Source organism: Lissotriton helveticus, chromosome 4_1 (genome assembly GCF_964261635.1).
Source record: "Lissotriton helveticus chromosome 4_1, aLisHel1.1, whole genome shotgun sequence".
In the NCBI taxonomy this organism is placed as follows: domain Eukaryota; kingdom Metazoa; phylum Chordata; class Amphibia; order Caudata; family Salamandridae; genus Lissotriton; species Lissotriton helveticus.
Window position 1 is genome coordinate 797,609,924 of NC_136063.1, and position 26,703 is coordinate 797,636,626.

Here is a 26,703-nt window from a genome sequence, read left to right on the forward strand (position 1 = left end):
GTGAATCCATTGATATCGCATTCCTCACAGAAACCTGGCTAAATGACCACTCCGTGAGCATACTCAACCTACTCTCCTCTCCTGGATACTCTATTCTTAGAAAAGATAGACCAGACAGAGTGGGGGGTGGTCTCGCCATTATCTTCAAAAATGATTTTCAGATAACCCTTGTCACTAAGCCAGGCTGCTCCTCCTGTGAATACCTGGAAGCCGAACTATCAACTCAGAACTCCCTCCCAATTCGCCTACACAACATCTATCGCTCCCCGGGTCCACCACAGCCCTTCATTGAGGACTGACGAAATCTGCATTATCCAACTCAAAAAATCTTTCTTGGGGATCTTAACCTCCATTGGAACGATACCAATGACCCCACTATCTCCCTCCTCACTACTCTCCTTGAGATCAGTGAACTCAAACAACTTTGCTTATCCCCAACACACTCCAAAGGTTCCATACTTGACTTCATTCTGTCTAAAGAAGATCTGACATCCGTGACCAATATCATCCCCATTGACTGGTCTGACCATCACCTTATACTGTTGACCATCGACACCTCTGCAAGCCTCCCCGCATTTAAAGTTAACAGACCTAAGAAATTAAAAAGGAACCTAAAAGGTATCCCCCCCCAGACGCTCTCCAATCTAAACTCCAAGCTCAACTCCTTCTCATTCCCGACTCACAAAATGCAAATGAGCTCACTGAACTCTTCAATAATGCTGTCACTGGTATTCTTGACGAACTGGCCCTGCCTAAACTCAAAAACCGAAGAAACACCCCCTCAAACTCTTGGTTTAAGACTGAGATAAATAATGAAAGACGGGCACTCAGACTAGTGGAAAGAACCTGGAGACACCAGCCCTCTCCCTCTCATCTGGCTCAACTCAGACGTGCTAAATCCACGTACAAAAAACACATCTTCAAGCAAAAGGCATCTTTCTTCCGCACTCAACTTGATCGTGCCAAATAAAGACCCAGGGAACTCTTCAATATAATTCATAACCAAACTTCCCCAGCACCTCCTAATACGACAGCCTCCTCAGCCAGATGAGACGAAATTGCCCATTTCTTCTTGTAAAAAATTGCCAAAATTGATCAATCCTTCCTTCCCACACAACTACCCTCCAACCAGCTCCCTTACGACCCTTCTCAACCACCCACTTCTCTACACCGCCCCAACCACTCCACTGACCTCCCTCCTACCACTTCACCGGCTACCAACTCCCCTAACTCACAACTAAAGAACAATGCATCCTTGCTCAACTTCCTCCCCGTCATAGAGCTAGAAGTCCTCAAAATAATTGGCAAACTTAAACCGTCGTCCCACACAAAAGACCCTGTACCCTCAAATCTTGTCCCCACCCTTAAACACATCATCGCCCCCTTCTGGACCAAAATTATCAACAACTCTCTCTCCACGGGCTGTGTCCCCACCTCCCTTCAACTTGGACAAACCTTGCCCATAATTAAAAATCCTAATGCTAGGGGAGGAGCCAAGCTCGCGAGCGTAATGGTCGCCTTTTAGCTCGGCTCCCGCAGCCCTCTGGCCTGATCGTCTATCCTGTATTGTATCCTGTCCGGAGACGACACATTATCGTAAAATTGGAGACGGGACACCTCACTTGCACTTACCGTTTGGCCCGGAGGTTTTGACGTGCAGCGGTTCCGAAGTTGTGCCCTCCGCCAGACCGGGGCCTCCGTGGAACCTAGACCGGGACCTAGTCTGTGTGATCCGACGACTGTCGGCCCCGGTCGAGAGAGTGAACTAATGGTGAGAGCCGTTGTGCGAATATCCCGGCGATCCTGATCCGGGCCTGCCCTGGTGGCCGCGAGGCTGAAGTGGGTGAGGTGCACCGGGGACTGATTCTGTGAGGGGGTCCCCCCCGCCGCTGCTGTGTCCGGCGGCTCTGGACCTCTCCGCCCGGACTCTGCTTGTTTGGGGCGCCGGTGCTGGCGTAGGCGGAGACCCGCATTGGGCGGACTTCCTTTCTGCACCAAGACTGCCATTGCTGGGAGCCCCCCGGAGCTCTGTAAAGTCCTACATTTTGGAATTGTTTTTGAGAGTCGTGGAGGGTGGCGACTGGGCTGACTTCGCGAAATGGCGGCCATCCATCTGGAACTTGTATCGCCTCGTGGCGGCGGGCTTGGGTTGCCTGATTGCGCGGGGGTCTGGTCTGGTGAGCGTGAGCTTACCCTCAGAGATATCCTGGAAGCTCTGCGATCCCTGCGCGCGTTCCTGGCCCCCGATGCCCCCGTGAGCCCGCCACGATCTGCCGCCATTTTGAGCAGCCGTTTCTTCTTGCCTCCCTCTTGTTTCAGAGACTCCATTGCCTCGCCCCCCTCGACTGCTGCAAGTGTTGCCGCCGCTGATCGACGATCATTTGGTGTGCCGTTGAATTTGGGGCTCCCTGCTTTTCGAGGTTCTGACCCCAGTGACTTGGACATTGTGCTGCTGCCCTGTTCGGCTGGGATACCCGGAAATATTGGTGGACTGCCGCCTGCGCCGATGGCTTTGCATTTGTCTATTGCAGAGAACCCCTCGCTTTCCCAAACGGCGAAACTAATCCCCTGCTCTTCATCACCCGTGCTGCGCTTGCTGATGCTAATAAACTCTGTACTCTGACTTTTGTTCACTTGCGGACCGATTGACCCCCCTTGTCTACATGGCGGAACAACTTTTTTTCGATTGTGTGCTGGTCTTGTATTGAATAGCTCACTTTACATTGTCATGTGGTGGGTGGAATTTGTGGTTCGGAAGGGATGGGGGTGATATGCGCGACTCATGGGGATTCTTGCTGTACGACTTCGTGGCGCGATTGTTTGTACCCATAGCGCGGTGGGAGGTCCTCTCCTCTGTAAGTTTTATGGCGCTTGAAAGGGTGTCGTCCTGGTCTGTTTTTGCTGCGATTGTTTGGTTGGGCGGAGGGCTGCGGCCGACCGTATTGATTTCTGTTCTCATGCTCCTCCCTTCTGTTTTTTCCATTTATGTTTGTTTCTTTTTGTCTCGTTCTTCTCTCTTTCTTTCCTGCTATATTTCGGGTTCTGGTTTAGGGCGACAGGCACGCTGTCTGAAGGGTAGGCCATAGCCTTCTACAGGGGTGCAGGGTGGGATGGGTGGGTCGGGATCTATTTGTTGTTTGTTTTATGGTTCTATGGCCCTTTTGTATCTCTTTATAGTGATGCCGCGTCTGTCCTTGCATCCCGTGGTATGTTCGGGGTGGGGTATGTGACGTCGTCGATCCTCCTCTCCTGGGTTGGTTTCTTTTTGTCTCGATTGCTGTACCCTCCTCGTTATGGATGCTCCTGTTTTCTCCTGTACGCTCGCCACGGGACGCCTATTTCGGCGTGGTCTTTCTTTCGTTTTTGTGTTTTATTTCTTTTTATCATTTTTCCGCTTTGTCCTCCTCTCCCCCCCCTCTTTTCCCCCTCTCTCCCCCCTTTTCTTGCCCCCCCCCCTTATCCTAGAGGTCACTATGACGGGTTAGTTTTGATGTACTGTTTGTCCGATCCCTCTGTCCTGGCTTGGCTGTGGTTTGGGGGGTGGGCGTGTAAAGATGATAATGAACACGTGTCGATTATGTCTAAAATGTCCCTGTCTCCCGGTGTGTACTGGGTTGCCTCTCCTGTATTGCGGCCCGAGCCCCCTTAGTGTCGCTGAGGATGGTTTTGGGACTTCGGACGCCTCTATATTGAAAGTGAGCCTATCGTATTCCTTATCCCCATATTATAAAATTAACCTTTTTTTGCTCCTGTTTTTTGGCCGTTTGGTTCCTAGGTGTCTTCCTCCCTTTTTTACGATTGTTTTGCCTCTGCTTTTTGCTGATTGAATCTGTACTGTTTGCCTTGGAACCCTTGACCGCTTTACATATTGATGCCGGCCGATTTGGTTGTAGGCCTAGACTTGTATATCCTTTTGATGCAAATAAAGGTTTTAAAAAAAAAAAAAAAATCCTAATGCTAACCCAAATGACCTAAACAATCTCCGCCCTATGACCAACCTCCCCCTTCTCTCAAAGGTCCTTGAAAAATGTGTCCTACTACAACTTGACAAAGACATCGAAAACTTCAACCTACTCGACCCCCTTCAGTCTGGCTCCAGGAAAGGCTGCAGCACCGGAACTGCAATGCTCAATGTCATTGATGACATCCATCAATCACTTGATAATGGCGAGACCTGCCTTCTTATCCTCCTTGATCTCTCTGCAGCGTCCGATACAGTCAACCATTCAGCCTTACTTAATGTTCTTAGGACCCATTTTGGCCTTAATGGCACCGTCCTCAAATGGTTCTCCTCATACTTTCAACACTGAACTCAGAAAATCAAAATTCAAAATTTGTCTCTCTAACCCCTCTCCAGTCTCCCTTGGAGTCCCCCAAGGATCTATTCTCTCTCCTTCCCTCTTTAACCTCTTGATGGAACCCCCTCATTCTCATTCTTCAACAAGCAGGCATCAACTACCACCTATACGCAGATGACACCCAAATCTATTACAAGATTAAAACTCATGAGAGAGAAAGGGAATGATTAGCCCTGGATGTGGATGGCGCTCACGGATTTTACAGCAAATATGTGGTTGCTAGTCAAGTATTGATTGGTTGGGTGCTTAGGGAGAGGTAATCATCCAAAACCTCTGAAATGGATCCGTGGATCACCAGTATACAAGTATAGCCCTATCACACCAACATCGATGTTATTGTCCAGTTAGGTTAGTATTATATTACAAAGTAGGCACAGTAGTTACAACAAGAATATTTGTAATTATAATATCTTTCTCCGAGTCCAGCCAACACGTGTTTCGTCGTATGGCGTCAAAACCCACGACTTCCTCAGGGCTGGGAAAAAAACCATACAAAAAACATCATGTAATCCGCAATACATCGGGCTTTCTAACAAATTAATGCATCAAATATCATCCATGCATTGGTGACATCCTCTGCTAAAGTGAATCTCATATTTGAGTACCACCACCAATGAAGGTAGTGTTGGTGGATACGAGGGCGAGAAAAAGACGAGGATAGAGTTCCTCTAAAGAATATAATTGATAAGAGAACAGATTGAGATCACAGCCACACATCAAGATTTCTCACAAAGAAAGTTACCATGGTGCAAATGTGGTTCGTATTAACATAAGGTGACAGTATCTAAATTGACCAGTATGACATATCAGTGAGACAACACCCAATTGTCCTCTTCCACCATGAATATACTGAGCAGATTGCTCAGGCCTACCTAATGTTGCTCCGTTTCTCTCTGTATGCCTAAAAAAGGCTAGCCCGATTAGATCATCAATATCAATCAGATCCAGAGCTTCAGCAATTATTTAATATACCACGCCTACAACATACCTTCTTGCTGGTTATAATTCCGACCCAACCTAAGAGCGGCTGGGTACACAATCCTGTTCTGTGCTTGAATTAAACCGATATTCTGTGAAAAAGATTTATTTAGGAAACTATTAGATTCACGAGCAACTTGATGTTGTCCACAATCCATATTAATTGTCAGATTCTATCCTTATGTCTTAGATTATCCCACGTACTCACCTTGGTGTGTCCCAATGAGCGATAAATAAAGTTATGCCAAATTAGAATCATCTATGAGTCAAGCAAAAAACCTAATTACAATCGTTATCAAAATCTGAGCACGCTTACCCCAAGTCATGTGCCTGATTTCTTTACGTATAATCCACCAAATTGTTCCAAGCTTTAAAGTAACCGTGCTTCGTACCGACTGATATTACGGTCCAATTGTGGATGCTGCCAAATCGGGTCAGTTCAAGCGGAGAAAAGGGGAAAAGGGAGAGAGGAAAGCAAAAAGGATACATATTCGTATCCGTTCCGAAGTGAGTCGGCATGTCATATAGCGACATTCCAGTAACCAAATGCTCCTAACCTGAGTACGGCATCCTTCGAGAATCCAACAGCGTCCACCGGCAGCTCCGTTAGTCCAAACGCACAACCAATTCTATGTTTAATATATATTATAAATATGTCACTGTACATGTGTCCTGTGTATGTAGATTGCTTGTATACATCTTGTACTATACGATGACTCCATGGCATTGATGCACATATGTGATAATTACTGATGACTGATAACTGACTCAACAATCATTGTTTTTTCCTGTAAAGATGTATATTTCGCGAAATTTCCATACTTGAGAAATGGATACTCTTGCACTATATTTGTTGATAGGAGCACAAGTATAATTGTCTGCTCCTAACGCACGCTACATGTACTTTTATATTTCTCTATCTTATCAAGCCCTATCATCGAGAGCACAAGCAAAACAAAATTTTTCGCGTTCATATGCCCATCCCTTCTGATGCACTCCGGGATTAGGATAACATAATCTCCATAAGGATTTTATCATCTGAGGTTACAAAAATTCTAAGGTGCATAGTGAACCAGCATAGTGGTCTTTATTCTAAAGAAACGTATACAGGATGCGATAACCGCACCCAAGATGGCGCCGAATATGACCTGCGATTGCGGGATTGACGGTCTAGTGCTAATCTAATAATAACACCCACGAGGTGAGCTTCCGGCATCCGTTGTGCGTTTGGACTAACGGAGCTGCCGTTGGACGCTGTTGGATGATTTTATGAACTTTAATATTGGTAATATTAGTTGACCTGTTGTGCTTACTGACTGCTGTGGGAAATGTTTAAAAGTATATAACTAGTGATGCTGCAATTAGAATTAACCATAAGGGATTAGGACAAGGGATGCCAGTACATGAAAAGCATTTAGTTAGTGCCTTTAGAGATAATGTATAATCCAGAATGATCAGAGAACGTTGAGGTCATGAAAGTGTAAAGTTTTTCGTATGCACCTTTCTTCCGAAGACGGCTGGGGAAGGGGCAACCTACGAGTAACTGGAGATTTCTTACTCACTCTCCTGTAGCGTGTTTGTAGCCATTTCCAATTATGTGGAGTTTCTTTCTCCATACCTGACTGTTTTTAATTTTGAATGTTAAATTGGAGAATCTATTTGTTAGTGAAATTGATTAAAAGATAAAATATCGATATTATACAAATCAAAGCTGAAAGTTATATTGATCCTGTTTATTAATATTTTCTAAGTAAGGTAAAACATGATTTTATTTTTAAATATGAGAGAAGCATTCTTTGAGCGTATTATATCCTTTTTTACCCTTTCAAATGCACAAAAACGAAATAATATAGGTAAATATCAATCGTGATATTACAAAGAATGTTGCATAATAAACCTTTCCTTAGTTAATGCCATGAAAACAAAAGATATGGTCTGTATCCCATTGCTAAGGAAGGAATGCAAAAAGGCTATTTCTCAAGCCACAAGAGATTGAGATGAACAGAGGTGGAAGGCCCTTTTAGGATACATGCTCAGCTGTTGACCTTTCTAAATTTTGGTCATTGGTCCCACGGGCTGTTCTACAGCCACATTGGATTCTACTAATAATGTTGCCGCTTCTGAATGGGCTAACTACTTTAGTTATCTTTATTCTTATCTTTATTCTGACGATTCTATTGACTCCACAGAAATAATAGTTACTACTGTCTCCCAGACAAATACTAACTCTATGCCTTTTTTTTAAATCGCTGAAAATGTTCAGTCCGTTAATGCTGTTTCGAGTATCCCAGCTGACATATTCTTTATTTGAAATAGAGGCCTGGTTGTGCTATATCTTAGTTCTGGCCAAATCAGTTGCAGCAGGAGCACCCTTCCCTGATTCATGGAAAGGTGCCACAGTACCCATACACAAAATTGGTGACCTTTCCATACCATCCAACTACAGGCTAATAAGTCTTACAGACTGCATTAAAAACATTTTGGCCGCTTTCTTCTTAATAAGATTCAAGACTCATGGTGGAAAGTGACGTTCTTAGTCCATTTCAAGCAGTCTTCTATCATAGGGTCTCAACCATTGACCAGGTTTTCTGCTTTGTGTTAATGTACTAGAGAACTATTTTGATTGGTAGGGGCCTTTGTCGACTTAGTCAACTTAAAAAACTGCTTTTTTTCATTCCTCAACCTGGCCTTTGGAGTGATTTGGCAGTGGTGAATCCCCCCCGCCACCCATATTTTATCGCTTTTAATTCGCTGTCATAAAGACAATCATGCGCGTATCCGCATTGGGGTGTGGTGGGGGTGTAGGCCCAGTGGACGGAAAGGGTACCTGTTTGCAAAGGCGTTCGCCAGGGCGGTGTCCTTTTCCTACTTTGTTCTCACTTTTTATTAATGAAGTTGTCTCCATGTCTCAAGTGGAAGAGGATGCTCCATCTCTGGCTGGTACCAAAATTCTGATTCCTCTTTTCGCGGATGACACCTTGTTGATCTCCTAGACTCTGTGTGGGCTTCAGAAACTTCAGACTCATTTTTATGAGTTGTGTGCCGCAAGGGGCTTAGAGATCAACGCTCTTAAAACCAAAGTGTAGATCTTTAATGAACACAGATCCTTTAAAGGCAGCCTATGCTTGAGGGAAGTTCCCCTTGAGAGGGTTGATTCTTTTCCACATTTAGGGGGGTCACATTTGCAGAGGGCTTGTCCTGCCACCTTCATATCATTAAGGCAACCCTCCGACTTAAACAGATTTAGGGTGTGATACTAGAGGAATTTTCTCTATCGCGAGCCTGTTTCACCGGCACATAAGATCTATGAGGCCAAGGCTTTGGATTCAGCTCTATATGGGGCTGAACTATGGGGGATTTCTAAACATGACAACCTTATAAGAACCAAGAATAAGTTCCTCCGGAATCTTACAACTCTTCTGCCTATTACCCCGGTATATCCATTATTTAGAGATATGGGATTTACAGGGCCATCTAGTAAAATCCGTTTATGGCCATTATTGTATTGGAGATGCCTGTGGAACACCCCCAAGCTTGCCCACTATGTGGAATGTGTAAAAGATGTCATGAAGGCTGACCAATTTAACAAAATTCCCTGCCTCTGAAATGTGAAATCAGTACTGTACTCATTTTATCTGCATGACTTGTGGGATCACCCAGCCTCAACTGTCTTTCCATCCAAGGCTGTGTTGGAAAATTAAATATTGGTCACTGGTGGCAGCTGAGGAATCTCGGAGAGCAGCAAACTCCAAATTTACCAGGGACTTTATTGATATCAAGTCCACTTATGGGTTTGAGCTAATCTGGGATCTGGTGTCTGTTCCACTCCATAGGAAATCATATTTTTAGTTTCAAATAGGCACCTTTCCCTTCTGAATGGGTTGGCAAAGGAGACACTTGCTTCCTACCTGCAATTTTCCAAAAGAGAGCATTTCCCATGTATTGGCTTTCTATCCAGGTTATACAGCCCCTTGTCATATTTGGCTTGCACCTGTATGCAGGCTGTTAGGAGTACGTAACCCACCAGGAAACCCTCTGTATTTTTAGATCGGATCCTTGCCAAGTAATAGCCACTTTCATCACCAAATTCGTGAGTGCTATGTGGATGCTTCGTAGCTAAGCTCTTTGCCTCCATGTTACTTTATAATATCCAAGTGTACTGTTACTTTGCACATTTCTTTGTCGTTTTGATAATAGCCTTATATTATGGTACCTTCTCTTATTACAACCAATTGTGTACACTTTTTAGGCAAATAATGAATTTAATCACAAATTTATGTATTTTTCGCTATTACATACAGTATTTGTAATGATGTATGTTATCTCTTGACTTGTCCCATCAGTGAATTTCTTAAGTGTGTTTTGTTATATGTATTTTAAATTGTCTGTACTTTTATGGCCCTGGTGACCCAAATAAAGTGATTTGAACTGAATTGATAGAAGTATAAAAATGGTAAGAACTTTAGAATGACATAAGTAAGGTTTGGAAATAATTAAGGAAGAATAATCAGGTTTTTGGGTTTGCATCCAAAACTGATGCTGGAGCGAGAAAGGAACGGTGAAATGTGTATGGTATGGTGTCATCCTATGGAAAGAGGTAGAGCAGAATTTGTTGTTGAAAGTACATGTGGCTAAAAATATGAAGTTAGTGTGGAGTTTCTACCAGGGGAGAGCCTATCATGGGAGGAATTTATTATGTTTGTGGGAAGACTGCTTATTTTAATTTGCCAAAAAAATTGGCTGGGTTTGTTCTAATTAGCTATAGTCTTTTCTAGAATCTAACGTGTACAAAAATTGAAGGAGAAGAGCAATTTGAGAAGAATAAATCCACGTTTTGGACATATTGGACACTATTAGTCCTCCTATGCGAATAGACGTGAATGATTTAAAGATTAGATGTTTGTCTAGGGTTGTGGCTAGACCTGTCATGTATACAGCATTGTCTTTAAAGCTTGTTAATATACAGATTTTGGCATTTAGAGCACTGGTGATGCAAAATCGCTTTGCACTAGACATTATTTTGGCGAAAGTGGAATTTTTAACGTAATTGGGGAAAAGAAAGTTGTACTTATGTCCCTTATTATAGTGGAGTGAAAGACAAATACATTGTCAACATAATTAACCTGACATATGAGATTACGTCATTAGAAGAGCCAGATGTCTGGGAAGCTGTAGGATATTGGATTAAGGTGATAGAGAGCAGCTGCTTTAGGAAAGTAGGTGAGTGGCTAAGTAGTGTTGGTGATGGAGTTCTACAACCTTTTCTAACACCGTTAATAATAATATTGTTCATTTGTGCGGTTTCTTTGTTCTTATTAAAACGAATGAAGTGTACAATGAAAGGATATAGTAATAAGAGGAGCGATACAAGGTGATACAAAATCCAGTAAAACAAAGAGATTAGAGACCTGTTCTGAGCTAGATGATTGAGACTGAATATACCAACAAATAAAGCAGATGGAGGAGAATGTTTCACTAACTAAGAAGAAGAGGTCTTCAAAAAGCTAATGACTAATTAAATTATTAATGTTATTTTTTTAGTGATTATTAAAATAATCTGAAGGGTGAGCTGTTATAGTTTTTTTTTAGTACGCAAAATTTGCAAATATTGTGTGACAATTCTTTCTTCTAATTTGTGTTTTAGTGATATGTAGAGTAGTAATTGATTAACTAATTATGTTGCACTTGGAATGAGTTTCTCAGGTCAATTAGAAGTGCAAATAATGTTATGAATAGCCATTCCATATTTTCATGCGAGACACCCTTGTTTTTAATTTGGATGTATTTTCTGGTGGTATGTTCAACTTGCTTCTGCTCATTCCCCCTCCCAGAGTCCCGCTGCCAACCATCTCTCCCCTCGTTTCCCCGGTACATCAATTAGCCATGTACATCCTTGTTAGAAAGCATGCATTGTGAATGAAGCTTCCATCGTGTACCCAAAGTATAATTTTCAAGGACTGGAAGTGTAGTGTAGATATGCCAATTCTATGAGCCATTATTTCATCTTGTGTTGATCATCTCCGGAGGGCAGTTGCTGATTGAGCAGAAGGAAGATTTCTGTTACCTGAAGAAATGGTTTAGTACTAAAGTTTTAGAATATTACGTTGTTTATGATTTGCCAATGTGACCCTTCTCATGATCATGCTATGCTTTATTTGCAGAATATATTAATAGAAAGTGTGATTTGTGTATTAAAACTCTTGGGACTTAGGAGCATGGGTTCTTTATCTTGGGTTTTGGGATTTTACAGCTGTCGTTAGGACTGCTGTTGCTTGGAGGCTTTATGTTCTATGTCCATTTGACTTAGAGTCTCTTTTGGGATGTGTCAGTTATAGTTTGACACTTAGAATTCATGCTGAGATTCTTCTGAGCAAGGGATTAATGAGTTAAATGATTTTGCATTTTGTACAGTTATGTAATTGAGCCTTCATTATATTTTAGGCATTTTCCTCTGTACCGCAGTTTGACTATTCTGCAATGAACTTCATTTTTTGCCTGTTTTTTAGATCTGGAACTCAGTCTTTTGCCCTTCCAATGTTTTATTCTGTGTAGCTCTGCTAAATTGTGCTTTCCTGTTGAGGAGTGTAGCCTCTAACCACTAGATCAACTGGAGCCAGCTTGAGCTGAATTATTTTGGTAAAAAGTAGAGTGATCAAATATTGGGGTTCAGGTAAATTGTTAGGGTTCAGCCCCTAAATTTGGAAGAGGAAGAATAAGAGTTAGGACTATCTACAGCCTTAACTTTAAACGTACAAGCCTGATTTCGGACTATGATCACAATTTCAAACACCAACTTGTTTTGATGTGATGTTTAATTGGAAATTAAACCATGAAAACTTGTATTTTCTATGTTACCAATAAAAAATAGAATGCAGTCCATTGTTGAACTGATAATCAAGCAAGAATTTGTATGCGTCATATATGTAAACTATGGTTTCCACCTCTGAAGATTACGTTCCTGTTTGCAGTTTCGACATTAAAAGAACAATTAGAGGACTTCAAAAAAAAGAGTCAGAATTCACAAATTACAAATGAGAAGATAAGTCATTTGCAAAAGCAAGTAAGTCATTTATGTCAATCTTAAGTTAATAAATGTTGGGCTACATTTTCCTTTAAAAAGTGTCCAATATGTTATGGAAACTATTTGATATATCAATGATACCTTAGTTATTTTAACATGGCAGTAGTTTACAAAAGAAAATATCACTGAGCAAAATCATGTGGAAATGCTCTGTAACCGAGAAAGTGACACTCAACTAATATGATAAACGTAGCTCCATTTATGTTGTCTGAACAAAGATTGTATTCCTCTTGTGACATGTGTGTGTGCACAGAAATGGTTATGGGCATTTAAAGGCAAGTACAAGTCTGACCTTCAAATGTCCAGTTGCTAAGGCAGAATGTTTTGTAATAATGTTTGATCAGTTTTTTAACTTTAGACTTTTTCATTAATTTGAAAAATTAGCTACACCGCAGAAGGATAGTAAATATGAGCGCCGATATACATAGGACTTATGCTGCTCCTAATTATTCAGGCAGAAGAAGAGGTGGAGAATGAACAGGTTAAAAAATCCATAGACTAGCAGCAGTTTTTTGGAGATACGTCTATTCCCACAGACAACAGGCACTCTAGTCCAACACAATAAACCACCCCTCCACATCATCTGAAGCTATTATTCCCTATCTTTGATCATTTTACTCGCCACATGTATTTCTGGCTTTCATTTGTAATATTGAAATTTTCATTTGTCATATCTCTGTTTCGCTTATTTGTCATTGGTTTTTAAAGTTGTTAATTTATACATTTTCTATCATTTCTTGGTCTTTTTCAAGACCACTGGCCTTGAGTTGCCTCAGGATTCCCACTGTTCATGCAGTTTTTAAAGTTTTGAAGCGACCGGTTAAACTTACACAGCTAACACCTAACAGCTGCATCAATTACAATGAGATGCACAGTCACATAGTAAGTTTTGACTGGCCATCCTAATTGATCAGGAAAGTGTATTGGTGGTGTAAGTGCCAAGAATAGTAATGGTGTAGTGACACATTACAGGTGAATTTGCAGTGCTGTGGTATTATCTACTCTGTCGAGTGATGAAAGCTTTTGGTAGAATGAGATTTGAGCTTCAGAAGAATTCACTAGTCAAGTCACTCTTCTGTGCCCAAACCATTGGCAGTAGAGTAATTATGTAGATGTGTACACAGTTGTAGTGGACTGTGCTAGGTGAGAGTTATACAGTCCCATAAATGGATTCCTCTCTAAATGTATTAGATCAATTTTGCACAGTTGAGTATTAGAAATTATTTTAATGTTTAAACTTAATTTACAATTTCTCAACTAGAATTTGTGCAATATCTTCTAAAAATATGTTCTCATGTCCTTCTCTCACTGCAGATTATTTATCTTTGAAATGTCCAATTACATTCTTGGACCTACAATCTTCTTCTCTGCTGTTGGGGCCTAAGTGAATCACTTATGTCCCCACATTCTGCTTTGGTGTCATGTCCCTCTGACTAGACATAACACACTTGCACATAACTGAGTCTGTCTCACTCATTACCTTGAATTCTATTTTCCATGCCCTGAGGCCCGGATTTAAACATGTTGAGAGTTACAACTGTTCCACTCATTTGATCTCCATTTGGCCATCTTCAGTTTTACATTTGCTTCTCATTATGAACTAATGGCCTTCTGTAATGTTAATAACTGACATCCACGTTTTGTGTTGTACAGGTATTATACATTTCAAGAGAAAATATGATGCCATGGAATGTCCTTCGAGACATAGCAGAGATAAGACAAGAAATTGATGGCTTCTGGAAAAAAGTACTATGAACAGGGAGCAATTCACTTACTCTTCTTGATAGACTGAGACGCGCATTAAAGTTCAATTTGGCTTGTACCAAATATGAATTAAAAGAAGATGTTAAGTTCTTAAAGTTCATGTAGACATAGGTGGTGTTCTGATAAGGAGGAGGAACACGAGTGCCCTTTTTGAACTGTGAAGACAATCTAAAGTCAGTCTCCTGGAGCTGTTTGGTAAACAGCTTTAAATTGGGAATCAAGTCTGACCTCGTATGAGCAAACTCCACCCGCTATTGTATAATTTTCCCCTTAAAAGAGAGGGTATTTGCTTTAGGACAGTTGAGTTATCTGTTTAAACACCCTCTCTGCCTGTTCCATGTAGCAGGACTACGTTTGCAGTGATGCAGATATCTTAACATCGGTAGTGTCACATAATCACAGTAGAATGGACTATATAGAGAATTTCCCTTCAACTCTGGATCTGGGAAGCCGCGCCAAGCCATCTAATGTGCCATTAGCTAAGGCAGCAGTGTGATGGTGCCTTCCTGGGTTTCCGCTGTGTTCTCTGATGGTACCTTCAATATTATTGGCACCATCTTTGATGCCCAGGTAGTAGTCTGGCCCAGAAATTGTTGCCTTAAAACAAAGCTGTTTTATGGGATAGCAATTGGGGGTTCTAGCCGCATTTATATTAATATTGTAATAATATATATTGAGATTGAAGGGGAGGAGATTTATAAATCTTTGCGGTATGCAAGTCGGTTGGACGCTTCATTGTGACAAATGAGTTTTTAAGTCATATGTAATTTCAGAAGTGTTTCAGAGGAGGCTATCATCTATCTCAGAAGTTGATGTGCATAATTAAATCACTGATATTTTACACAGCCCACAGGAATAGATTTCCTTTTCCCTCATTTGCAGATGCATTTGAAAATCCTATTACAGACGTATGTGAGAAGTCTTCTATAGTGTCTTCCATTTCTAGGGCTTTTACTGAAATAGAGTCCTCTGGTTGGTGATTAATGTTATCTTACTTATAATCCTGTGGCAGCTGGTGATAATACAGTTCATGGCCGAAAGGGGTCCGAATTGTTATCTGACTTTTCCCCTAGATAGGGAACCCAAAAGTATGAGTACTGTGACAAAATGGCTTTACTTCTGGTGCTTTAGATTATAGGCCTGTGAAGGCTAACTGTAATTTGTTCAGATATCACTAGTGGGTGAAGAATAAATGGAGCATTTTCCTGGTCATCAGGTAGAAGATTTAAGATATCATAGAATGATTGATTGTTATTTCTTCCTTTGAGATAGGCTAACCTCAGACTGGTTAGTCCTACACATTATAAAAAAGATTGTCTTATATTCTGATTACTTTTTTCACATTACCATTCACCACAAAACAGAATGTCAGAAGGACACGGGGCCATGAAAGAGATGGCCTGTTACTTTTTCATTACAAAAAAAGAAATGCGGGGGCGTGGCCAAGATGGCGACCTAGGAGGTTGCAAACCCTCGAGGCTCCCCACTCTACGCTCCCTATTCCGCCCCTTTTACGCTCTAACACCCCGGTTTTGCAGAAAACCGAGCCGGGGGGCTGCGCAGGACCAGGGGGCGAGTGCGGGTGCCGGTTCCGAGGTTCCCGGGTCGCTTGGTGCTCAGAGGCGGAGTATCGTTGCCGGCTGACGTGAAATGGCGGCGGCCTGAGCTGGGGGCCGGTGAAGATGTGCCTGGTCCTGGAGGGGGGCCCGATCACAGAGGTGAGTCGGCGCGGCCGATTGCTGGTTGCCGGGAGGCATCGGACGCTTGCTGCGGCGAGGTGTGGTGGCGACCCCGGAGCGCGGCTGGCGGCAAGGAAGAGGCCCGCTGCCGGGGTCGCGAAAATCGAGGCTCGGGGTCTGGGCCTACAGACCCGGGCCTGGTTGGCGGCCCAGACGGCCCCCCCCTGGATACAAACGGGCTCTGGGCCTGGCATTTCACTCCGGAGGCGGCAGCAGGCAGAGAGCTGAGGGCGGAGTGTGGCGGCCCTCGCGAAGGCGATAGGAGCTTGGTGTAGGCGAGCGGGGCTGCCTGAGAGCCCCGATAGTGATAGAGCGGAGCTGAGACCGGGATGCCTGGGCCGGTCCGCCCTGTCACCGGAGGTGATGAGAGATCGGCGGGGGCCGCCGTGGGACTGGGCCCGGCTCCTGATACAATGCTGGTGGGGCTGAGAGCACTGCAAGATCTTGGACCAACAGCGACGCCCTAGCAGCCGACTGGGACGGCGTGGGAAACTCCAGACGGCCCTGATCCTTGGCTAAGCAGGGGCCCCCTGCGATTTGGCGCGGCGTGGGCCCTGCTTCCTCGTGAGGTTGGTTGGTCCTCCCGTTCCTTGGGTCTGGAGGGGCTCCAGGACTTCAGCCCGTGCCCGCCTGAGAGTCAGCAGAGTGGGCCCTGAGAGACAGACGCAGCGTCTTTCATGGCTGAGGAGTGGGAGAGCAACTGACCCCTCTTTGGCGGAACCATAGACCTAACCCGGGGCCCGCTTTCAATTGCACTAGGGTGTCAGTCACCCTCAAGAGGATACCCGGCAGAGAGGCCTCCGCGCTTTGTACCCTCCGAGACACGGGCTGTTCATGGCTAATACCAGGAAGAAGGAGTAGCGATCCCTCAAGGACATGTTCACCAAAACACCCTCCACAGGTGAAGATGGGGGGGCATCCCCGATGACATCGCGGCCGCCTCAGGCCCTGGCGCCTGCTGAGAGCCCGGTCACGAGAGAGTGCCTCGAGTCACTGTTTAACACCCTCAGGAAGGACTTTAGGTCACTAAAGCAAGATGTCGCGAGTGAGATCAAAGAAATCCGCCGGGACATTGATGGTCTTGGGGAGCGTGTCGTCGCTGGCGAAGAGAGCACATATTCCACCAGCGAGGAAATAGAGGTCTTGCAACAAGAAATCATCCGCCTAAAAGATCAACATCTAGACCTTCAAGCACACGCCGAGGACCTGGAAAACCAGTCCTGGCGCAACAACATTCGCGTCCATGGCATTCCGTCCAAGGAAGAGGGGTCGGACATGGTGGGCTATCTCCAAGGCCTCTTCAGGGACATCTTAGGTGAGGTGGCCGACTTCGAAATACGCATTGATCGGGTGCACGGTGTAGGCCTGGACAGGCGAGCGCCGGCCCCGCCTCTGGACATTCTAGCTTTCCTCCCGGACTTTGTACTAAAGGAATGCATTCTAAGGGAAGCCAGGAAGAAACAGCCTCTCCAATATCGGGATCATCCTGTAGCCCTTTATCAGGATCTTGCATCCATTACTTTACAAAAGCGGAAAGCCTTTAAGGACGTGACATCCTTCCTGAGAGATAAAGGGGTGCCATACTCCTGGGGACACCCCTTTCGCATAATTTTTAAGTGGAATGGCAAGCTACAGCAGCTTCGATCCCTTCAGGAAACCTGCAATCTGCTGGGAATCGAACCGCGTAGCCGCGAGTCCTCCCCCACTCCAGCACAATGACCGTTGAGGGACGGCTGGCAGACAGTGGGACGCCAGTGCCCTCCCAGAACCGCCATGAAACCGGACAATCTGACGTCGACTCAGGAAAGAGAAGCAGCTTTAGAGGCGGTGAATCGTGATACCTCCCCTGTCGAGTGACTCTACCACATCAACAGGGGTGTCCCCTGTCGAGTGACTCTACCATAGCAACCGGGGTGTACATGACGATCAAGCTGGCCAGCGGGGGGGTTGCCGTGAATCCACGTTGACCCTCATTCTTTCTACATTCCGAATGCCGGTTCTTGTGGACTTCAGGCGTTGGACATGGTGATGGGTTTGGGTAGCTTTGTTGGGGCTAGGGTGGGGCAGGGGGCACTGGGTTGTTGGGCTTACGACGTTTGACCATGGTGACTGGTTGGGGCAGCTATCTTGGGTTAGGGAGGGTGCTGGGGGCTGTTTCTGGGGGGTCAGGACGGGAGGGAGGATGGGGTGAGGTGAGGTGGGGTTGGGATAGGGAGGGCGGGGGGGAGGGTGGAACTGGTGTACATCTGGGGTGAGGGGGTGTCGGAGATTGAGTACCATAGAGTTTTTGCATCGTAGGGTCCCCCAAGGGTGCATCTTGCAGTTGCTTTCCCTGCCAGGCAACCCTCTACACTAGAACTAGACCCTGATCCTGTCTGATGACACAGGTTTTATCACTTAACCTAAAGGGGTTGAACAACCCAATTAGGAGGCGGGCGATCTTGAGCTATTTAGAACACTCGGGGGCCTCTGTCTATTACAGGAGACACACTTACTGCCTAAAGATTGGCATAGAATGCGATCCCGAGCCTTTCCTCAGCAACTCTATTCATCCGGACCGGACAAGCGAGGGGGGGTAGCTATACTCCTTGCCCGACACTTTCAGGGGAAGGTTGGGGATAAGGTGGCGGAGTAGAAAGGTAGGCTGTTGGTACACAGACTTTGGGTTGGGGATGCTTCCGTAGTTATTGGTTCCATCTATGCCCCTAACTCTGGACAGGAGCCATTTCTCGTCAACTCCCTCTCGAATACTCTCCGGCATCAAGACAGGCGGGTCTTATTGTCTTATTAGGGGGGGCCCTTAACATCGTCATGGACCCGGACAAAGACAGGTCGGGGCATAGGCAGGGGGCTACCGGGGCTCTTTCCAGGGATGGGGGGGATTGGCTCCGAGATAGGGGGCTGGTGGATATCTGGAGGGTTGCCCTTCCCCACAGCACACAATACTCCTTTTATTCCCATGTCCACCGTACCTATGCTCGCCTTGACCACTTTATAGGGTCATCTGAACTCAACTCCATAGTCAGATCGGTGGACATCATCCCCGCGGCACTGTCGGATCATGATGCGATTACGCTGACTATCGACTGGCGCTCGGTAAATCAAATAAAGGGGAAGTGCCGTCAACGGGAGTCTCTGCTGCAGCGGCTGGACGCTTGCCGACAAGTGCGGACATGCCTGACGGATTACAGAGTCTGACGACACTGGGGACACTCCGTTGTCAGCACTTTAGGAGGCTCTTAAAGCAGTGGTGCGAGGAGAGCTCATCGCGCTCTCTGCAGCTGACAACCGCGCGCGTAAAGAAAAACGGGTGGAGCTGACAGCCAAGGTGCTGGAACTTAAGCGTGTCCACAGCAGGACGGGGGCCCCCGCGTATGTGGCGACAACTCGAAGCAGCCAGAGCTCAGTTGGCAAGTTTAGACCTGGACCGGGAAACTCCTTGCCAGCAAGTTACGGGCGCGGGCAGAGTGCTCCAGGGTAGCGGCGGTCCATACCCCCGAAGGGACTAGGGTCGAGGGGGATGAACCGATCGCGGACGCCTTTCGGGCGTTATACGCCTCTTTGTACAGCAGGGACCCCACTGTGGACGGAGCAGGGGAGGAATACCTTGGCCATGCAGCAATCACGGCTCTTAATGCTTCTGGGGCTGCGGCACCTGATGCTCCCATTAGGGTGGACGAGGTGAACAGTGCAATAGCGTGCCTCAAACCGCTGAAATCTCCAGGCCGAAACGGGTTCTCGACGGGCTTCTATAAGACCTTTTGCCAAATTTTGGCACCTGTGTTGACCCGCTAGTTCAATTCCTTTAGGGGGCCGGGTTCGATTCCGGCAGACATGCTGGACGCTGACTTCGTTGTCCTTCCTAAACCCGGGAAAGATCCCACCCAATGCGCGGCATATAGGCCGCTCTCCCTTTTGAACTTAGAATTGAAATTATTCACAGGGGTTTTAGCAGCGAGATTGGGCCCGCTCCTCCCAGGTATAATCGAGCCTGAACAGTCGGGCTTTGTTCATAACAGACAAAGCAGTGACAATACCAAAAGAATCCTGCATCTAATTGACAAGGCCCATTATGTAGGACTAGACGCTTCTCTGCTTTTGATCGACGCCGAGAAAGCATTCGATCGTGTGGATTGGGGGTTCCTAGATAACTTATTAACCCATTTCGGGGTGGGAGAGCGCTTCCGGGCATGGGTGGCGAGTTGTTATGATAGACCTAGGGCGACGATCCAGGTTAACGGCCTGTGCTCCAAACCTTTTGAGATTCGGCGGGGCACAAGACAGGGGTGTCCCCTTTCCCCCCTGCTCTTTGCGTTGTACGTCGAACCCTTAGCGCTGCGCATCCAGGACAACCCTCAAATTTCTGGCATCCCGTTCGGGGGGGGGGGGGGGGTAGAACAGCATACAGTCAGCTTATACACAGACGATATCTTGGCGGCGCTCACCTCCCCCCAGCGGTCTGTTCCTGCTTTTCTGGGGGAGCTTGAAGAATTTGGCAGGGTATCAGGATTCAAAGTTAGTTTTGCCCCTGGGCCTCAATGAGGGCGCCCCTGCAGATGCCTTTCAGAGGATGGGGGGCTTGAGGGTTCAGGGTGAAATCCCCTACCTTGGCATCACATTAATGCCGTCCACTAAATCCACGTTCACCCGCAACTACACGGCACTCACCCTTCAGGTGACAGCCGCTCTGCATCGCTGAAGAACGTACCCTTTATCGCTGATGGGCAGGGTTGCTGCTGTAAAAATGTCTATATTGCCCAAAATACTGTATGTCTTTCAAACGATACTGGTGATGCCGCCCCTACGCTACATTCTGAGACACAGCTTTTTATTTGGGGCAGGAAAAGACCGAGGCTCCGCCGCCACTTGGCTTTCCGTCCCACGGGGGAAGGTGGTCTTGGGACGCCCCATTTGGTAACTTATTACAAAGCTGCCCAGCTCCGTTATTTAGTAGAATGGAGCAGACCAGAATCCGAAAAACTGTGGCTCTTTCAGGATAGGTCTATGGCATGCCTCTCCCTGTGGAAGATTCCCTTTTTAAAACCAACTGACCGCCCCTCTTACATACAGAAATCTCCGATAACTCGATCAGCGTTGAAGGTGTGGGACTCGGTCGCTTTGTAGAGAAATCTCACGTCCTTCCCCTCGCCTCTTACTCCTCTTTTTGATAACCCGGACTTCCCTCCCGGCACTGATGCACGAGCTTTCCCTCAGTGGCATGACTCGCCCTGCAGATCTGCGGGTCATCTTTTTCATTCCCTTTTCGGCTCTGCCTGATTGGTACGCAATTAAAGACCCCAAACGATATCAATACTTTCAGCTCCGCCACTGGCTACTCCATACCGACGTGCGCCCCGGGGATTAGCAGTAAACTTACGACTTTCGAGTAATGGCTCCTCTCCAAGCACTCGGATCGTAAAATGATCTCTGAATTTTACCCCATGCTCCTCCCCCCGGTGTGGCAGGAGAAGTCGGCGGGCCAACGCCGATGGGAAGAGGAACTGGGCCGTAGTATCTCGCCAATGGAAAGGCAACAGATCTATCACAGGGCTCACCACACAGCACGGAATGTTGGGAGTAGGGAAGCCGCGGTCAAGGTGGCCACCTATTGGCATCTGACGCCGGCCCGTCTGCACCAAATTAAACCCAGCTTGCAGCTCTGAATTTTGGAGGGGGTGCGGGGAAAGCAACACTTTGACTCATTTACTTTGGCTAGTGCAGGGGTTTTGGGATGGAGTCCTTACAGATGTAGACACTTACTTTGAAACAGATTCCTCGATTCCCTGCCTACACTCTCCGAGGCTTACCCAAAGCACTCACCTTCCCACTTAAATCTGTACTGGGGAAACAAATGGGGATTGCCCTGGGTGCACCTTTACATCATATCTTATCTCTCTGGGGCTCCAAGAACAGGCCCTTGCATACAGGATGGTTGCATAAGTTGTGGTATGTTGTTGGCATGGAGCGCATACAAGCCACCCTCACGGCCTCGACAGCCTCCTTCCGGGAGATATGGCGCCCGCTCCTCGCATTGCTGTCGCAAGAATTTAATGAAGTGACTTGCCCTAAGTACCTGCGACTGCTCAGACTCACAGAGGCTCCGACTCCTGCGGAAGGGTCGCAAGATGGATATTCCATGGTATTTTTCTTTTTCCCTTTTTTATGGCGTGTGGCACACCAGTTCCGGGGTTTTGGGGGCGGTTGGGTTAGGGTGGGCAGGGGGGGGAGGGGTGGTTAGATAGGAGTGGTTTGGGGGTAGACACGTTTACTGTTGGCCACAGCACCACAGGCATACATAGACCGGGGGCAGGTACTCCACTTCTGTCCTGGGTAATTGTCGGTGGAATATCGAATATACAAGCTGGGGCTTTAGGTTTTGATTCTTGAATATGCTTGTTGGATTATGGTGGGGGCCATGGGCGACATACCCAGATGTACTGTAATTTTGCCTGCCTGCCTTGATAAACTCAAAAATAAAGTTAATAAAAAAAAAAGAAATGCAAAGCAGGCCCATTTGAGATTGCTGCACTCAACCTAGTGCCAGCACTGAGACTTGAAGACTTTGTGGTGAAACTGTAAGAAGCTGGCCCTGTATATACTATACCAAATTAAGGTATACTGTGCATAGAGTCCAGTGGCTCTTCAAAGGCTTACAGAGGTTAAAGTAGAAAATACATAACTCTCTATTTGTGGTAGTCTGGGCGAGCAGTAAGGCTTTATCAGAGGGTAGCCTTAAGCATTTATTGTACACACTCAGACAAGATATGTCACACACTCAAAGACTGAACTCAGACTAATTGTTTTGCATTAAAATATTTCTTTGTTGTATTTTATTTTTAGAACCAAGCCAGATTTAGTGCAGGTAAGTAAAATAGTACTTTTCTATTATAATACAGTTGAATTTGTCACAGGTTGGTCAAATGTTCAGAAACAGTTAAAATTATTTTTAGATTACTTTTCTACTCATTATGATATGCCTAGGTTTCACACTGGGGCATTTCCTGGATAAAAGGTAAGTCAGTCAGTGTTGGTCAAAACACAGTTTCGTGGGTTTTCATACAATTTCCAACTCCACACTTAGAACTTTTTTCAAAGAAAAGCAGTCAATGCAATCCTCTGGGAGAAAATGAAATTATCGGTTTAAATGTAAGTACCTGAAACTGCCTTAACAAGATGACCACATGAACGACGATACACCACCTGCTACGGATATACCTTTCCTGTGTTTTTTGAAAGCTATCGCCTTCTCTATATTGCCAATGGAATCGATAGGCAATTTTTAAAACCAACTGGGCTCTATTGATTCACAAATGGTCCATGCATTTATGACTACTATAAACTTGTTATGCCCTGAAGAAGTCCGGTAACGGATGAAACGAGTTGGCTATTTCATTGACAAGAAAATTGAATAAAGATTCAGTTTTAAACTTCAAGAGCCTGTGACTGACTTCACGTTGGGAAAATGGACGTGCATCTTTGAATCTTTATAAAGCAATGTATAAGGATTGATATTTAGAAACATACTTGTATTTGATTCACTAGAAGGGTGTGGAGCTATTTGTTGTGTATTTAACTTGAAGAGATAAGGGGATTTCTTTCTCTTACTCTTTATGGGACATAGGGGATTGTGTCTCAAGCTATCAGCACCTTCGTTTATGCTGCCCAGGACCTATAGGGGACGTTTGATCAGTGCGGGAATTTGTGCTTTGATCCCCTCTTTTGTTGTTAAATGTAAGTACTAGGTTGTGGGAGTTGGGTTTCTGGGGTTAAAACTAGGATTCCACTAGGGTCAACGAAGCACTCAAAGAGCACCCTCAGCGGCACTATGTTGGCCAGGTGCAGAGTGCTGAGGCACAATGTTATCCAATGGGGATAGGGGGGCTCCAATTGGTGGCTGCTTACAGGCACGCCACTTGCACATGGGAGAAAAGCTTTTAGGGTTTAGTTAAGGGCAAAGGAGGATACAAGATAGCACACAAGGTGCACCCACAGCGGCACAGGGGCAGCCGGGTACAGGGTGCTGGATCAACATCGGGAGCCCTGTTGGTTTCAGTGGGGAGGCCCCGGTCAGAACAAACACTGCAGGCTTGGGCACTAAGATTTTCTGGAGGTGACTCTGGTTGGCTGGGTCCCCACATCTTCAAGATGGCGTGGACTGAGAGTTGTGCTTCGCCTCCCCCACCTTAGGGGTGGGTTTGACAAAAGTGGGCACACCTCTCCTCCTATCTTGGTTTTCCCGCCGATTCTCCCGCCCAAAGTGGGGGTCAGCACCGGTGTGGGCGAATTGCTGGGAACAGCAAATGGCTGGGTCAGCTCACAAAGGCGGCAAGTCTTTGAAGTTTCCCCTTTATGGACCCTGCCCATCCTGGCGTAGGAGACTTGGTACCTCGGCCCAGGATATGCATTGTTTCAGGACTCCGAGAGCAGGAGGCTCTCGACCCAGGGGTCCAGAAACCTGTCTGGGGTGGCAGTTGGTGAGCAGCCAGCCAGCCAGTCAGTCAGGTCATTTTTCATGGGGCATCTCTAAGATGCCCTATGAGTGCATTTTACATTAAATGCCACACTGGCATCAGTGTGGGTTTAATATGCTGAGAAGTGTGATATCAAACTTTCCAATTTTCAGTAAAGACATTATGGTGCTCTGTAGTTAGTTATGACAAACTCCCAGACCATATACTCATTATGGCTTTACTGCACTTACAATGTCTAAGAATGCACTTTAGGGGTACAGGGTTCATGCACCTGTACCCTCACCAGTGGGATAGTGCCCCCAGCTAGAGGGGTGGCTGACTTATGCCATCGGCAGTGGGTTGTCGGCATGGCACACAGCGATGTGTGCTATGTCGACTCTTCACTTTGCTGTGCACCAAGACACGCAGCCTGCAATGGCAGTGTGTGTGTGTGTGTGTCAAGGTGTCTAAGGGTGACACAATATGTGCTGCAGCCCTTAGAAGCCTTCCCTTGGTATCCATGGTACCTTTTACAAGAGACTTACATGTGGCCAGTGAGTTGCCAATTGGGTGTGCAACAGTACAATTTCAGAGAAAGACAATAGGCTCTGGGTACTTGCTTGGCAGGACACCAGGGCACACTTAGTTAAAAGAGCATCAACATCAGGCAGAAAATGGGGGCAACCATGCAAAAAAAGGGGCACTTTCCTACAGAAACTGGATATGCCTGACCTTTTTATTTATTTATTTATTTATTTGAAAAGTTTAATTGCAGTTGTTGCAGCTCACATAAAATAGCTGCATTTGTGGTGGATTGGCAATGAAAAGATTACAGTGGTGTTTTCTGTAAAGTCAAAACTTACACCAGCGAGAAAAAGAAATTGGGACAGTCACACATCTCTCATAAGATGTTTCAATTAATGGAGGGACGTCAAACCATAAAAGACAGTTTGCACAAACATATGTTGAAAATAGCCTTGCGGAAAATGGTAATATTGCATTGGACCAGCCCGATCTCGGCGGACGAAGGGTAGGACTAAAGCCTGCCACGTAGAAAGCTTTAGCCTCAAATCTAGAGGCACCTTTCACGCTGCACAACCCGCCGAGTATTGATGGGGCGGATAACTCTTGACTTTTAGGCAAGGAACAACATAATTGAGGTAATAAAACTCTTTCCATAATCTGATGTATGAGCCACCTCAGTTGACATAAGCTATTTTCTTTTGTAGACAACACCATATAGGTCCTGACAAATCGCAAGTCAATGCACATAGCGAGAAACATGTCGACCGTCTTTTTATATCCTAGTCTAGTCTAGAACAAGGAAACATCATTTTCCAGATAGTCTAGTCTAGCTCCACCTTTTAATTGTAACGAGGGACCACCCGAATAAAGTAGTCTGTGGTACCCTACGCTACATTTTAACTCACATTCAAGTCTACAATCTCCCTGGCCCCATACCCACACTTCACCAATAGGCAGTTGGATTCAAAAGATCTCCGCCAAAGAGCCCCTCTTTGAGGTGAGCCCGTTGGGAATTGCACCGCCTACCCGACGAGGAGCAACGCCTATGATGAAGCATGACACCTGCAAGGGTGTGTGAGGCAAACATATCCAACATAATGGATACCCAGTGGGAGGTTAACACCCTTTAACCACCATTTCCCCCTTGACCAGTGCACCTCACTCCCTGCTCTGTCTATCCGAGGAACAGCCTTGTCCACTCTTTCTTGAATAAAATATTGCATTGGACACATGTGTTCCAGAGGTTGCAAAATCTAGGACAATTGAGAGAGATTCTTGTGACACGCCAGGGTGTTATTTGAGACTTATTTGGTGAACTTAAAATGATAGCCAGTTGAACGCTCTGACTTTTGCTCTCAGCTGAATGCTTGATTCAGGTAGTGATTGCTGTTTCCCGAAGGGAAGTCGCAGTGTGCACTTAGTGAATCTGAATGTACGTTGCCTTAAGTCACAATTTTGTTAGGTCGTTGGAGGGCAAGGCAATTAAGTTCATAATGAGCTTTTTTATTTTCATTGAGTGTAAGGCCCGGTTTTGATGGACAATAAAAGTGACTTAAACTAGATGTGGGTAGTGAGCTCATTGATGCTGACCATAGAAGCAGGAAAAAGCAATGATAGCAGCAGACTTCAGGCATCTTCAAACAACTCGAAACTTTATATGGATGTGTTCTTAAAACCTTTTTGAGATTTGAGGGTATCTCCACAGATGGATATCTTTGCAGTGTACCTAAATGCCATGTGATAGCGTGCTGCTCTGAAGCTTCAGAGAAGCCATGCTCTGGTAAATGCAATCCTGGGAACTTTTATAA

General features: G+C 45.6%; 1 protein-coding gene across 1 annotated transcript in view; it reads left to right on the plus strand.

Annotated features, from left to right (window-relative positions):
• ROCK1 (Rho associated coiled-coil containing protein kinase 1) overlaps positions 1-26,703 on the plus strand; it is a 2,099,493-nt gene that overhangs the window by 985,948 nt on the left and 1,086,842 nt on the right. The window contains exon 15 of the mRNA XM_078687444.1: positions 12,305-12,396. Within this exon, the coding sequence (XP_078543570.1) occupies positions 12,305-12,396 (92 nt within the window). The remainder of the gene's footprint in view (positions 1-12,304; positions 12,397-26,703) is intronic.